Consider the following 16,757-nt stretch of genomic DNA (forward strand, 5'->3'; position numbering starts at 1 on the left):
CATGCTCTACTCAAACCTCAACAGTAAGAGGAGTTGTGATTCTGGGGAGAACTATGCTGGGGGCGGTGAAACGGGCTAAGTCTGATGCACATGGTAGATGGGCCCTGGCGGAGTTGGAGTGTGGCCTCACAATCTGCAGTATTTATGGGTCAAATCAGGATGACCCAGCGGTTTTTGAAATATTGGAAGAAGAATTGGCTACTTGGCCAGTCCCCATCCTCGTTTGTGGGGATTTCAATATTTCTATAGACCTTTCTGCAGGGAGTTTGTATGCTGGCAGAAAACCCAGGGTAGCTACGGCTCTTCGGTCTATGATGTCATCCCATGGCCTAAGGGATGTCTGGGAGGCAAAGGAGCCTAATGACCCATGCCACACATATTTTTCCTGTCCCCACCAGAGGTATAGCAAGTTGGATTACTTCCTTGTTTTGTCTACGGAAATTAGTAAGTAAAGTATCAGGAAACTCCCCAAGGTCCTCTCGGATCATAGTCCGCTTGCAATCTCATACAATGGTATAGCATTGGTTAGGAACTGCAGGGCTTGGACATTCAATCGAAAACTCCTGTCAGATGCACAGTTTGTGGAATATATGCAAAAATGGACCATAGAATATTTTGATGCCAATAGATATAGCGCATCAAGAAACTGTCATTAGCTATACCGCTCATTCCAGGAAAAAAGTTAGTAAAGGCAGAGGAACAGCATTGTCAAGATCTATCACAAGGAAAGGAAGGAAAAGAGAGTCAAACCAGTATCTGCCTAATTAAAGCGGAAATACAAAAACAACTGGCAGAGAAAGCAGCAGCAGAATATTGGACTTATAGGAGGAGAGTGTATGAGACGGGTGAGCAGGCAGGGAAGGAGCTGGCGTTAAGGGTCAGGCAAGGTAATACTCAAAATACAATAACTAGCATTCAAGAGAATGGAAGGGAGGTTGTGGAACCACAGGGTATCCTTGCAGTATTTGCAAATTTCTATCAATCCTTGTACAAGGAAGAAACGGGTGAGGTGCGCCCACTTGGCAGATATCCGGACATTGGGCCCAGAGTGGGATCAGAGGACAGAGTAAGGTTGGAGCTGGACATAACACTGGAAGAGATTCGGGGGGCGCTGTCTGAACTGGCCTCTGGAAAGGCTGCTGGGCCAGACAGCATCCCCCTTGAGTTGTACAAGTGTCTCTCAGGCAAGCTGGCTCCAATTCTGCTGGACCTATTTAACGGCATCATATGTACGGGCAGGATCCCGGAAACATGGAAAGACACTACCATCATAGTCTTTCATAAAAAGGGAAAGCCAAGGGAGAATCCTGGGTCCTACAGGCCTATTTCTCTGATCAACTCAGACAACAAGCTGTACGCAAAGATTTTGGCCGCACGGTTAGGGAGGATCATTGGGGGGCTCGTTTCGCCCTGGCAGCACGGGTTCATCCCCGGCCGGGGAACGACAGACCACGTTAGGAGAGCAATTTCAGTGTTTGAGGCCCGTGCTTCTGGGGGGAGGGGGGTCACCATGATCTCCTTGACGCTGAAAAAGCGTTCGACTGCGCCAGGTGGCTATATTTGTGGGATGTTCTGATAGACAGAGGCTTTGGCCCAAAATTCCGGATGGCCATGGAGGCCATGTATCGAGATCCAACAGCCCGCATCCAGTTGATGGGTCAGCGCTCCGACAGGATCAGGATTAGCAGGGGCACCCGTCAGGGTTGCCCCTGTTCACCGATCCTGTTTGCACTATACATTGATCCACTGATCAGGCAAATTGTGGGGAATGAGGGAATTTCGCCAGTAGTAACCAATGGTTTTGAAACTAAAATATTGGCGTATGCCGATGATCTGGCAGTCACTACCCCAGAGCCAAGTGAGGCTATGCGGATTTTGGTGGAACTCACCAGGGAGTTTGGAAAGTTCTCGGGGTACCGATTGAATGAGTCAAAAACTCAGGTAATTTGCTCAAATGAGGTCGTTAAAGTTGATGCAAGATATGTAGATTCAGCGACATATCTTGGGGTAGTAATTAATGCAGAAACAGGCTCTATCATTCAGGATAACTAGGTTCCACTGTTAAAAAAAATCGAGACAGACTTGAAGCGGATGGATTCCCTGCACTTATCTTTGATAGGGAGAACTAATGTACTAAAGATGACCATGTTACCCAAACTTTGTTTGTTTAGATGTATACCTTTTTTAATTGAGGAAGGGTTGTTAAAAAAGTTTGAGTCTATTTTTAACAGCTTTCTCTGGCAGTATGGTAAAGTCAGAAGAGCAGCCAGGTATATGACCCTCCCACAGGAACGAGGAGGTCTGGCAGCCCCAAATATAAGATTCTATCACTGGGCTTGCTTGCTGTCGCAGATGTCTATATTATTTATACCAGCACCCAGTAGAAGGTACTCATATGATCCGAGATCTGACGTATACGTACCACCGTCAATCTACGAGCTATTGATGGGCAAGGAGGCCGTTGGGGCTTTGTTGAGAAAAACTAGTCATAAGGGGCTGCTCAGCGCCTGGGATCTATGGAAAAAGTTACAGAAACTGCTTCATATCCCCAAGATTAATAAGTATACCCCGTTATGGAACTCAGGGTATCTACCAAACCTGAGTGTAGATGGGGCCTGGCAACAATGGGAACTACTGGGTATTCGGATGGTTGGAGATGTGATGCCAAATGACAGCATACTGAGCTTTAACAGGCTACAGGAGAAGTTCGGTTTGACCAGCGGCCAAATTTTAAAATATCTCCAGGTCTCACAAACCCTTAAAAATGCTATATCAGATATCGCTCCTGGCCCACCATGTCCAGTGCTGGGATATTTGATAAGAGGGGGAGATAAGATCAGGAACATATACCAAGCCCTTATTGAAAGAATATCCGATGACCTCGAGAAGCACAAGGTTGCTTGGGCAGATAGATTACAAGATCCTGATACCGATCTCGATAAAGCTTTGATGCTGGATAAACAAATATTGCGGTCCTCAAACCTGAAGGCTCAACATTTTAAAACTTTATTTAATCTGTACTATACCCCATCTAAGTTACATGACTGGGGCATGAGGATAGATAGCAATTGTCCCAGATGTCAGAAAGGCCCCAGTGATCGTTTACACATGTTCTTCTATTGTGAGAAGCTCAGTCTGATAAAGACTGAGATTGAGAAATTTTTGGAGGGGCTGCTAGGCATAAAGATCAGCCTATCCCCGACGGTATTGATTTTTGGAAGCGATAGTAAAACAGCCCTTGTTAACAGGGAAACTGAGGCTTTTATCTTTCTGGCCATGGCGGTATTACGCATCTTACTGTCAGCCGCCTGGAAGGATCCTAATGCCCCAACATTCCAAATGTGGTTGGTATACATAATATTGAATCTACCTTATATCTCTATAAGGGTAAGAAAATGCGCGATTTTGGCAATAAGTTGTGGGACCCCCTGAAAGTCTGGAGGGATGAGCAGGAATAGTTTGAATGAGGCTAGGTCCACTTATATTTATATTTATAATATATGTGTAAGTATGTATTTATCTGTATATTTATTGTATATATATTGTATGAACTCATTTTAAGCTGTATCCCTGTTTTACCGAACTGTTTTTACTAGCCATTATACCTTTATCAGTACTATGTGCTTTAATTGTAAAGAAAATATTCTATGCTGCTACATATGTTTTGTATCAATGAATTCTCAATAAATAAAAAATTAAAAATAAATAAAAAAGCAACATTGGTCGCTTCTCCCCGTTTTACAACATCTTTGTCAATCTGATCCAATCTGTGGAATGTTTAAAAACTTGCCAAGGCATAGAATGTTGTACTGGAAGGGTATGATTCACGTACAAATTGTATGCTAGATAGCAAACGCACACCTCTGTACCAAAATGCAAAGGAGACAGCTTGTATGTTCACTAGTGTAAATGTAGTGAGCAGCACAAGGCCATTTTTATTAAATATTGCTCTGCATTGGTTTCACATCTTTGCACAATGCAGTAACGTTAGTAAAATTATTTTACAAAAAACATACTTCTGCTCGCACTTAAGTCCAAACGGGTTTTCTCTCTATTGACTTTAATGTAAAGATGAAGAATGCATGACACATCTGCAATTTTGTTATGTTTGCACATTTCGGTGATCAGTTTGATTGTATTTAGTTTAGGGTATGACAATCCAGATTTGTTTTATAGAGGATGTGTCAATTTTACTAAAGTTAGTCAAGCTGTCTTTCTACATAATGTGCAAAGTGCTGTCAGAAATACATTTTAATTACATATTGCACAATCACCCTCCCAGACTTCCTACCGAGCTGACTACCAGCCTAGCCAATCTGAGCCGAGAAATTCTCTAATGCTGCATCTAACTAAGTGTTTTTGATGCTATATTTATATCTTGCCTACGAAATTTGAATATGGAAGGTAAGAATTTAAAAGCAACATCTAACAAACGTAAGCAAACAAGTAGCAAGAGAGGTCCTGAATTTAATGGTTAATAGAAATACAATTTTCATACATACAAGACTTTGCTAAGGAGACTGTTAAAATTTGCGAAGAATTCACGTAACTTAGATCTCGGCTAAGAAGCTGTGGTTATAAATGTGGCCTTTGTGATCCTTCTGCTTTGAGAATTTGGAAGGATGATTTCAAAATCATCTCACCGCTCTGATGGTCTTCGTTCGTTTTTAGATAAACATTCTCTGCTCCGGCTTCATTTTAAGGGCTTTTCTGTCAAGCTTTCTCCCTGCATCGAGCTGACCTGTGTGGAGCTGCTAAAACTTCCTGTCAGAGAGGTGGAGATTTTCTCAGGAAAGGACGTGGCTGAGGCCTAACCACACCCACAGCTGGTTATAGGTGCTGCACAGTTGCTTACTCTGGTGATGTTTTATGTCTTTTCATTTTCTTTGCTTTTAAAAGTGTTTGTGATGCTATTTTTATCTCTTGTCTACTACCATCTAAGAAACGCAAGCAAACAATTTTTCCTCCACCAGTACAATCCAAAATTGTGGATTCTAATGAGCCTTCATTAACAACTTTATTAGAAGAGTTGCAAGCAGTAAGTTCTTACACTGATAACATTGTTTTATAAATCAAAAATGTTCGCACAGATACAGCTGGCCTTTCAATGAAAGTCACTGACAATGGAATAAAGATCCAGGATAATATGGTTAGAATTGACAGTGTTTTGCTCCTCACCATGAAAATTGTGCCAACGTATGCCTTATTACTCAAGTTAGAAAACTGTAAGGCAGGATAACCTGCACATTTTTAATTTGCCAGGGCTGTTGTAGACAATGGCTGCAGGCAATACTTGGATTACTTGATACCTGGTCTTTTTTACAATTAAACCTTTCAGAAAAATTAGAAATTGATAAGACTCACAGAATTCCAAATTCCAATTTGCTCCATGCGTAGTAGTAAGCATAAGAGGTTGATGGTATACTTTTAATTCACTTTTGATAAATGTGCCCTGGGAGAAAAAGTTGAGAAAATAACTAATAGCACCATCTGTTGCGTTGAGTTCAGAGCTAGTACTTGCATAGGAAGGGTTAAGAGTATTGCGGCAACCAAACTATGACATGGCTGCCCTATGATGAAAGCAGTACTGAAATGCCCAACATAGACAGCTTTATACCATTTGCCAGTAATCATCCCCCACAACTTTTCTAAGGAAACATTGATTTACCTGGCCACTTAATGAACTTGCAAGTGCAGCTACTTCATTGATCATTCTAAGTAAATCAAGAAAGTCTGTGTCTTGATAGTCAAACCGTTTCCCAAAGATGACGGAACAGGTGACATTGGAAGCTGAGTTGCTTACATGAAGTGTTGGGTCAAAGGGCAACCCTGTGAAAAATAGAAAAGCAGCAGATTATTGCAATGTGCGGAAATATGACACTGCAGCATGGTATTGAAGGGATGCTCAGCCTCACACAGTAAAATCAAAACAAGCTACGGAACGGTCTTGAACAAAATATCCGACATCGCCGGCATGGCAAAAGTAAGTGTTGCCTATAAATTATAAAGCAACAATGTGCCATAATACCGTATATGCAATTCAATGACGTGGTGCTCATTTCCATTCATAGATCGCCCCATCAAAGCTCAGCTAAACTTACATTTACCTCCAACAAGCATAACTACTGCATTGGTAGAAGTATTGCCCGATTGGCGCAAGTAAGTGCCCCTTCTTTTTTCCTTCCAGCCGTAAAATAATGAAAACCACTAAAACCCAACATGTGACTGATGGTAGATCCCTTCTAGGTTGCGATACTTACATTTTACCATGCATCTTTTCACCTGCAACACACAAATTGCTTACTCACATCGATCCGGTACCTATGAAGCATTATTTTGTAGTTTGAGTAAATTGGAAGTGCAGAGCTCCTTCACAGGTTCAACTTATGCCCCCTTTGTTTTTTAGAAAAAACACTCCATGCCCTGAAGAGAATCAAGCCACCCTGGGAATCGAAACGCATCGGCATTACACAACACGGGGACTGTTGTATTTGATTACATTTTTCCGCCCAGTGGAAATGTTTTTTGAATTGTCTCACTACTGGGTTTGATTGTTTTATCCCCGTGATAGCAGCTACTTAACCCAGTTATACAATGTAGATGTTAAAGAATATCCAAGTAGCTGCTTTGTTTGCAAATTAAGACTGATGACATAATTTTTGTATAACTTGCTGGTTTGTATCCCTTGTTCATGTATTGTTTTTTACATCACAATACTTCACCACAAAGTTTGTATATTTTTGTTTGATCTGTGGCATAACTAAATGTAATTTGTTCTAGCCTGAAACGTATCTAACTTCTCTGACCCACGATTCATATGTGGAGTAAATTACAAAGAAATGAGCAGCAAATAAAGGCCTCAAGCCAATATCAATTATGTTGTTGGTTCATAGTCTGTTACAATCATGTAGCAGCATTTGAAAGGTGATGGCTAGGACTAGTCTTGGTTTAATACAGCCCGTCCAGCTGCCTAGGGCCAACCCCCTTGTTGGTATTGCCTATTTGAAAGTTGGCATTTTCTTACTTAATCATTCTGTGCCTCTGCCTGCCTGCTGAATACGTATCTGGGTCAGGATGTCAGTGGGTTGTTTGTGCTTTCACTTAGACAGTTGCACACAGAGGGCGCTGAAGTGTGCCCTGCATATCCTGAAGGCCCATCACCAGGCTGATGGCCTTCCTGATCTAGAGTGATGGGAGGAGTTAACACTGACACCAGAATAGGGATGTGCCTGTCCTTACACAGAGCCTTCCCCATCCCCCTGTAGTGTGTCAAGAGCCAGTACAGGGAAAGGTAGGGTCTTATCAACTACAAAGACTTTCCTTTGAAGTTTGCCTACTTCAAAGGCTGACATGGGTATAAGTACTGGGCCTGTTACACTATATCCTCAGAACACTTCTGAGCTGAGCACATTCTGCCAAGAAAAAGAGCTGTAAAGCTGTCAGGAGGGACTGTCACTTTGCTCTTTGCTTTGCTGTGTTGACCTGCTGCTTTTCTGCTTCGTTCCTGGGAATGAAAAGACTGGACTTTGCCTTGTACATCCTGGTTCCAAGGTCCTCCAAGGGCTTGAGTTGAGCTTACATTCTGGTAATAAGTCTCAAGGCCACCAAATACTAACCTGTTCTTTCTTACAGCACTTGGGCTCTTATGCTGACAGCCCTGTCTTGCCAAGTGGTGCCAAATCCAGTTCCTGGGACCCTGGAGTCAAGTGGTTTGTGCTGCAACTCAAGAAAAGCACCTCTGATGTGGGCTTGGATGCAGCTGAATGCACTTGGGCCAAGGACACTGCTTGTGAAAAGCATGACACACTACCCTGACTTGCACCACAGCTCTGGTTGCTGACAACACCAACTTATCAACTCCAATATCATCATCAAGGCCACTGCTTGCACCGGAGCCGAGAGCACTGCTTTTGAAAAGCATGACGCACCACCCGGACTTGCACCGTAGCCCCGGCCCAGCCGGCGCCAGCGCCAGTGCTTCTTTATCGACAATGTGGAACCGATGCCTTGCGGCTTGACCTTCGACCCCTAATTGATGCTGCTCCACAGTAAGGACCTGAGGTACTGCACTGGCCACTTTAGCCTCACCTCCTCTGCAGCAATAAGGAACTGACACATCACCTCAGCAGTAAGGAACCCACGCCTCTCCTTCCCTGCAACACTAAGGAACCAATGCTGCACAGGCCTTAGTAACCTCTCACCTCCTTGGTGCTTTGAATACCTTTGTTTTGCACAACATCTCAAAGCTACTGTACTGGGTTTGCTCAACTCTGTAACCGGCCCTCACTCCATCGGATTCAGACTGTCTTTGGTTGTGTGAAGTTTACCGCGACAAATAGCCTCGGTTAGAGCTATTTTTGATTTCTTAAAGATGCACTTGATTGAATCTTTCAACAGTGATATCTTGTGTTGTGTATGTTGGATTTTTGTTGTTTTGCTCTTGTTTGATTCAGATAAACATTGGCTATTTTTCTATCTGGAGTACATATGTGGTGTTTTCACTGTGTTACTGTGTGTGTGTGTCTGTGTGTACATATACTTTAGACATTGTAACTGGGATAAGCCTGACTGCTCTGTGCAAAACTACCAAGGGGGTGAGCATGGATTATTTTAGGTGTGTAACCTACTTCTCCTGACTAAAATGGTAGATTCTGCCTGGCTTAGGTGCATACCCTAGCCAACCAGAACCCCCCCCCGCCCCACCCCTCCATTTCTAACAGTCAGGAACCAAGTCTGTTGACGTTACCCCTGAGAAAAACTGGTGTGAAAGTGGTTAGGTTTTCAATGAATTTTAATCCTAGTGCCTATAAAATGCTGGCAAACACCACCTAGAATGTTAAGGAGATTGGTAAGAATAGTGAAGTGTAATGTCACTGGTGATGGATTCAATTATGGTATTTCTGATGTCATCTGTGACATAATTTGTGAGGCCATGACATGAGCAGGGCATTGAGAATAAGATAGGGTGAACCCTAAATTCAAATATTCAGTTGCTGTTTAAATGAAATAACACTATATTATTTTAATGGAGCTTATATTTAGTGATTATATATTTGTTGCTCTATATCTTTATTTCAACTGCGCTTATGTTCAATGAACATCTATCTATCACTCTATCTACCTATCTATCTATTGAATATCTATCGATATGGGAAAACATCAGCTTGGAGTTGACAGGGACCTCGGTGCAAATTCAGGCCAACAGTGATAAAACAGAGGCTGAATTTATGACACAAGAAATTCAGATGTTAACATAGGACTACGGTCATTTCTTAGAATTTGTCAGACAAGATACTCCATACCATACATTCACCCGGCATTTTGCAGGTACTGTTAGGATCCTGCCCCGTAGTCCTCTTTCTCTTGCCATGTACACAGAGCCCATGTGATGCTAGGTGGGGTTAAAAGGCTGATTTTCCCTGGTCCCGGTGCTCGTTATCTTGAATTGTGGTTCCTGGTTTTTGCTGGGAGCTGTATTAGTACCTTGGGAACTTTGCAGCAATCACGGGCTCGTGATATTTCCCGTTTCGTTTTTGACCCTTGATAATTCCTTGATATCCCTTGTCCCCCCTTCTTTTTTGAATTCCCTTGATCCCTTTTCATTGTTTGTTTGCTCCTGGGTTTTGATATTGTGTACTTTTGTTTTGTCTCGTTTTGTGTTTGTGTTTACCTTCTGTGTGGTTGGAGTCATTTTATCCCGGCTGGGATCAAGGAGTGTCTGGGGCTCCGGCGCTTCTTGCGGGAATCGGTGGTCCGGCTGGATTACCCGGTGGTTCCTGGTGTTGTTTTGTCTTTTTGACGCTGCCCCGCACTTCCGCCTCTTGTGCATTCTATCCATCTCGTTGTGCGGAGGCGGAGTGCCGGTTTGGGCGTTTCCGGGTTCTGGCTAGTGCACAACGAAGCCTGTGTTGTGCTGTGATTATTTCCCCGTGTTGACCTGGTTTGGTCTCCTTTTTGGCGGTACGCCAGGAAGACTCATAGCGGACCACTAAACGGAGGTTTTTTCAGTTGTTTTTACGACTTTTTCCTCCTTTTCCCTTTGACCCCCATTGGTCCCAAGTTTCCTTTAGCGTGATTCCCCCCCCCTGCCGCCTAGCCCTTACTTCCCCTAATTTTGCCCTCTTGCCCCCTGCCTGCCTGTTGGACATCGTATATACTCCAGGACGGAGTACTCCACCCGGCGATTATCACAGTGTTTAGTGGTAAGGAGGAGTGTTATGGGGTGGTATGTGGGTGCATGAGATGAGAAAGAGGACTGATGTATTTAAACTGCTGACATCTGTTGTTTTTTCTGTGTGGCAGATGGTGATTTAGCCAGTCCCCTGTGATACAGTCCGTGGAGTAACGTGGTCCCGGCAGAAGGACCCTTCCCCTAGGAAAGAAGACCTAGGATCCCTTGTCTGTCTTTCCCTCATTCCCGCCCCCTGTCCCTTGCTAGTCCGTTGGCCCATGTTACTATATATGGTGTGAGCCACGGAGTGGTAGGTTCAGAGGAACGGGGCTTTCTTCGCTCCTGCAGTGCATGGGCATAGTCGGGCAGGAGCCAACAGAATAACGAGCCCACGTAATAATTGCACTGCCTGAGCGACGATGGATGAGGACGTGGGGGCTGCGGCCGGTACGACTCCCACTTTACAGGATGTCATGGGTGCTTTGACTGCCCTCCAGAGCCAGATCCATGATTTGCGACAAGAGAATGTGGCTATGAAGCAAGAGGTTGGGGCACTGCTTAGTAGGGAAAGGGTGCAGCTTAGGACTCCTCAGGCTCAGGTGATACAGCCAGCCACTTTCCAATATTCTGGTGGGCAAGGGCAGGGAGCTAGTGGGGGGGTACCGGTAGCAGTTACTGTTAACACTCCTGTTCCTGTCCCATTGGCACCACCTGAGAGGTTTGCAGGGGATAGCGCCAGATTTGGCACATTTATGAATCAATGCCAACTGCACTTTATATGCAAACCAACTGCTTTTCCCAATGATTCGGCCAAAGTGGCGTTCACAATATCATACTTGGCTGGTACAGCGGCACAGTGGGCTATACCCCTAGTAGATAGGGATGACCCGGTACTCACCAACTATCCTGCATTTAAAGAACTGATGCGTGGCTTGTTTGCAAAACACGCCTTTATGCAGGCAAGTGACGCAGAATTATTGAAATTGCGGCAAGGACGTCAGGACTTATTAACATACATTTCTACCTTCAATCGCTTGGTGTCGGAGACACATTGGCCCGAAGATAAGAGGACTTCTTTATTTTATCAGGGATTGTCCGAAGATTTGAAGGACATAGTCTCACAGGTAGTAGATCCCCCAACTGACTGTGCGGCTTTTATCGATCTCGTAGTCAAGTTGAACCATCGCCTAGCGGAGAGACGAGGGGAGAAGAGTCGTTATCAGGCGCCACGGGGAGGGTTTGTGAAGCCCGAGAATAAGTCCCTGGGAGCTGGAGAGACAAAGGGAGTGTCTGAGCCAATGGAGATAGGTGGAGTAAGGGGGCCTTTGTCTGATGAGGAGAAGAAACGAAGGAGAGAGATGGGTCTGTGTTTGTATTGTGGCCAGGGTGGGCATTTTGCAAGGGAATGTCCCGTGAAACCCTCTGGATCCTCTTATGGAAAGAGGGTGGCCTGTTTGTACCATGAAAGGAAGGAGCGGCAGTATGAGGTGCTTGGAGCAGTAGACAGGGCCCCTAGGCACTTCATTATTAATGCTCATCTGGTATTGTGTGGAGAGAGTAGAGTGCCGGTATCGGTATTATTAGATTCGGGGGCTACAGGGAACTTCCTTGACATCACGCTGGCTAAGAAATTGAATGTTCCATGTTGCGTAAAAGACCAGCCTGAACCTGTGCGGGCGATCGATGGCACCGAATTGACATCGGGCTCTATTACAAAGCGGACGGTGCCTTTATGTCTGGTGTGTGAGAACGGACACTCAGAGATGGTGTGTTTTGACCTTATTGATGCTCCCTCTTTTGGGATGGTCTTGGGTGTGCCATGGTTGCAGGAGCACAATCCCAGGATAGATTGGGTACAAAGGCTAGTGTCTCTTGATTCCTCGTATTGTTTAAAGCACTGCTATAAGGTTGCAGGTGAAAAGGAGTTGTCATTGTCCTGTGCTGCCACTGACATGGACTCAGTACCTTTGCAATATCAGGAGTTCAGGGAGGTATTCGACGCAGAAGAAGCGCAGGGTTTGCCCCCACACAGATCGTTTGATTGCAAGATCGATCTTATTCCCGGGGCGCCTCTTCCTTGTAGTAGGGTGTATGCTCTCTCTGAGCCGGAGGAGTTGCACCTGAAGGTGTATCTCGATGAGATGTTGCGTCTGGGGTTTATCCGTCCATCGTGTTCGCCTGTTTCTTCGTCTATCTTTTTTATTCCGAAGAAGGAAGGTACTTTACGGGCGTGTGTGGACTATCGCACGCTAAACAAGGCTACTGTCAAGAACAAATACCCGCTTCCACTCATCCCCGTGTTACTAGATCAGCTTCGCAGCGCAAAGGTGTTCACCAAGTTGGACTTGCGGGGCGCCTATCATCTGGTGCGCGTGCGAACTGGGGATGAGTGGAAAACAGCGTTTAAGACAAAGCATGGCCTTTATGAATACTGTGTAATGCCGTTCGGTCTATGCAATGCGCCGGCGGCATTCCAGTATTTCATAAATGAGGTACTTCGGGAGTTCCTGGATCGGAGCGTGATTGTGTATCTGGATGATATCCTGATCTTTTCTGAGACAGGGATCGAGCATCAGCAACACGTGATCCAGGTTCTGCGCAAGTTGCGGGAGCACCATCTTTATGCTAAACTGGAAAAATGCCAGTTTGGCACCACGCAGGTGGAGTTCCTAGGGTTTGTGGTGTCTGCCGGAGGGGTTCGGATGGATCCAAGAAAGATCGAGGCCATCATCACCTGGCCTGTTCCAACGTCCGTAAAGCATATACAGGTGTTGTTGGGATTCGCCAATTTTTATAGGCGTTTTATCTCACATTTCTCGGACATTGTGGCTCCCCTGACTCAGCTGCTGCGAAAGGGGGTGTCCTTTGAGTGGTCTGCAGAGGCGCAGGGGGCTTTTCAACGGTTGTTGGGGGCGTTTACATCGGCACCAGTGTTAATCCATCCTGACCCGGCTCTACCCTTTTTTGTGGAGACGGATGCATCATTGTGTGCAGTTGGTGGAGTGCTGTCCCAGAGAGTGGCCGAGACAGGTTATATGCATCCTATTGCTTATTTCTCCAAAACCTTGCTGCCTGCAGAGCGCAATTATACCGTGGCTGAGAGGGAGCTGTTAGCAGTTAAGTTGTCTTTTGAGGAATGGAGACATTATTTGTGGGGAGCACGACACACAGTTACCATCTATACGGACCATAAAAATCTGGAGTTTTTCCGCTCTGCGCGAGCTTTGACGCCACGCCAAATGCGGTGGGTTCTCTTTTTTAATGAGTTCGATTTTATCATTACGTACAGACCAGCAGCACAGCAAGTTAAATCTGACGCTTTGTCCCGTATCCATGTAGATCCCAAAGAGCAGGGCCAGGGGAAGGAGAGTAGGCCTATGATATCTGAAGACAGAATTGTTGGGGCAGTGGAAAGGGAGGTGTTTACTGCATCGGTAAAGAACCAACTGCGTAAGATGGATCTTACTCCATGGTTGTCCTTGCCCCAGGCAACAGTTCAGGATGGATTGATGTATTATGAGGATCGGTTGTTTGTACCCCCTACATTGAGAGATCAGGTCATGGAGTGGTGTCATTCATCTGCTTTGGTGGCACATCCTGGGATCCCTAAGACAAAGGAGATGTGTACAAGATGGTTTTGGTGGGATTCCTTGGCCAAGGATGTTCAGGGGTATGTTGCGGCCTGTCCGGTATGCGCCATCAGTAAACCTTCTCATAGTAAGCCATCGGGTCTGTTGCAACCTTTGGAGGTGCCTCCTTCTCCTTGGCACACCATTAGTATGGATTTTGTGACCGACCTTCCTTCTGTTTCTGGGTTCACTGCTATTCTGGTGGTGGTTGATTTGTTTACCAAGATGGCTCATTTTGTCCCTCTTCCGAAGATTCCTACAGCCAGAGAGATGGCGTTGGTTTTCATGTCTTCTATAGTGCGGATTCATGGGTTGCCTTCTGCAGTGGTGACGGACAGGGGGGCTCAGTTTGTTTCCCATTTTTGGAAGGAATTGTGTTCAGTGTTGCGGGTGGACGTCAGATTGTCATCTGCATACCATCCACAATCTGACGGCCAGACCGAACGTACCAATCAGACTATGGAACAGTATCTTCGGTGTTTAACATCATCGCTGTCTTGCGATTGGGTTATGGCTCTTCCCATCGCCGAGTTTGCGTATAATAACAGTCAGCACTCAGCTTTAGGCATGACACCCTTCTACTGTTCTTTAGGTTATCATCCTAGAGCGGTGGCTATTCAACCCACGGGACATGTGCCAGCCATAGATGATGTGTGTAACCGTCTGGGCAAGATATGGGAGATCGCCCGGGAGCAGTTGTTGACAGCTAAGGCTGCTATGAAGTTGCAGGCGGACAAACATCGTGTCCCCGCACCTGGTTATCAAGTTGGAGACCAGGTATGGTTGGCTACGAAGAACTTGAGGCTTGGGGGATCCCGTAAATTACAACCTAGGTACGCGGGACCATTCCCGATAACACAGATCATAAATCCCGTGGCTATGAAATTGGATCTGCCCGGAGACTATCGGGTTCATCCCGTATTTCATACATCCCTATTGAAGCCCTATGTACCATCTTCACAGGTCTTACCGCCTCCTCCCCCTATAATTGTGGATGGACAGAAGGAGTATGAGGTCCGGGCTATCCTGGATTCGGAAAGACGTAAGGGTCGTCTTTTCTATTTGATAGACTGGAAAGGATATGCCCCTGAGGACCGTACATGGGAGCCTGCTGGGGGAGTGCACTCCCCTCGTCTGGTCCGTATGTTCCATCGTCAACATCCGTCTAAACCCTGCCCTGTGGGGAGGATCGTTGGGAGGGGGTACTGTTAGGATCCTGCCCCGTAGTCCTCTTTCTCTTGCCATGTACACAGAGCCCATGTGATGCTAGGTGGGGTTAAAAGGCTGATTTTCCCTGGTCCCGGTGCTCGTTATCTTGAATTGTGGTTCCTGGTTTTTGCTGGGAGCTGTATTAGTACCTTGGGAACTTTGCAGCAATCACGGGCTCGTGATATTTCCCGTTTCGTTTTTGACCCTTGATAATTCCTTGATATCCCTTGTCCCCCCTTCTTTTTTGAATTCCCTTGATCCCTTTTCATTGTTTGTTTGCTCCTGGGTTTTGATATTGTGTACTTTTGTTTTGTCTCGTTTTGTGTTTGTGTTTACCTTCTGTGTGGTTGGAGTCATTTTATCCCGGCTGGGATCAAGGAGTGTCTGGGGCTCCGGCGCTTCTTGCGGGAATCGGTGGTCCGGCTGGATTACCCGGTGGTTCCTGGTGTTGTTTTGTCTTTTTGACGCTGCCCCGCACTTCCGCCTCTTGTGCATTCTATCCATCTCGTTGTGCGGAGGCGGAGTGCCGGTTTGGGCGTTTCCGGGTTCTGGCTAGTGCACAACGAAGCCTGTGTTGTGCTGTGATTATTTCCCCGTGTTGACCTGGTTTGGTCTCCTTTTTGGCGGTACGCCAGGAAGACTCATAGCGGACCACTAAACGGAGGTTTTTTCAGTTGTTTTTACGACTTTTTCCTCCTTTTCCCTTTGACCCCCATTGGTCCCAAGTTTCCTTTAGCGTGATTCCCCCCCCCTGCCGCCTAGCCCTTACTTCCCCTAATTTTGCCCTCTTGCCCCCTGCCTGCCTGTTGGACATCGTATATACTCCAGGACGGAGTACTCCACCCGGCGATTATCACAGTGTTTAGTGGTAAGGAGGAGTGTTATGGGGTGGTATGTGGGTGCATGAGATGAGAAAGAGGACTGATGTATTTAAACTGCTGACATCTGTTGTTTTTTCTGTGTGGCAGATGGTGATTTAGCCAGTCCCCTGTGATACAGTCCGTGGAGTAACGTGGTCCCGGCAGAAGGACCCTTCCCCTAGGAAAGAAGACCTAGGATCCCTTGTCTGTCTTTCCCTCATTCCCGCCCCCTGTCCCTTGCTAGTCCGTTGGCCCATGTTACTATATATGGTGTGAGCCACGGAGTGGTAGGTTCAGAGGAACGGGGCTTTCTTCGCTCCTGCAGTGCATGGGCATAGTCGGGCAGGAGCCAACAGGTACCTTATAGCCTCTGGCACTTGTAATTCAGGTACTAGATGTCTGCCTTGTTTTGATGGAGTATCCTGTCTGCCTGGCTATAAATAGAGATACATTGTAATAAAGGGTACACAGTAGCATTTGTGATAGATTACCCTGTATGCCATTCTCTAAATCAGGCACTGGGTCAATTTATTTTCATTCACCAGAGGGACAAAACTGTAAATTATAACCAGGCAGGGCATGGGTACCCTTACCATATGGTCTTGTGGAAGTTATTGTGAGTAGGGTACAAAGTCCAGAGTACAAAGAACCCAGGGCCATATTGTCAAGAACGGTGTTAACATTATCTCCGCTTTAGCGGCAGGAAACATCCGCTAAAGTGGCGATAAGGGGCTTGATAATATGACCTTGTGAATTCCCATGGAAGCCCAGGTTCTGGTGTGAACCTGGGCTTCTATGGGAATTCACAAGGGCATATTATTATCAAGCCCCTTATCGCCACTTTAGCGGCAGTTTGCTGCCGCTAATGTGGCGATAATGTTATTGCAG

The 16,757-nt window shown here is 45.7% G+C and overlaps 1 protein-coding gene across 1 annotated transcript in view; it reads right to left on the reverse strand.

The window, feature by feature from the left end:
• The window catches only part of LOC147712642 (cytochrome P450 2G1-like), a 227,150-nt gene that overhangs the window by 121,297 nt on the left and 89,096 nt on the right, over positions 1-16,757 (reverse strand). Inside the window, exon 4 of the mRNA XM_086923337.1 lies at positions 5,669-5,829. Within this exon, the coding sequence (XP_086779463.1) occupies positions 5,669-5,829 (161 nt within the window). The remainder of the gene's footprint in view (positions 1-5,668; positions 5,830-16,757) is intronic.

The sequence above is a fragment of the Lissotriton vulgaris genome, chromosome 5 (assembly GCF_964263255.1).
Source record: "Lissotriton vulgaris chromosome 5, aLisVul1.2, whole genome shotgun sequence".
In the NCBI taxonomy this organism is placed as follows: domain Eukaryota; kingdom Metazoa; phylum Chordata; class Amphibia; order Caudata; family Salamandridae; genus Lissotriton; species Lissotriton vulgaris.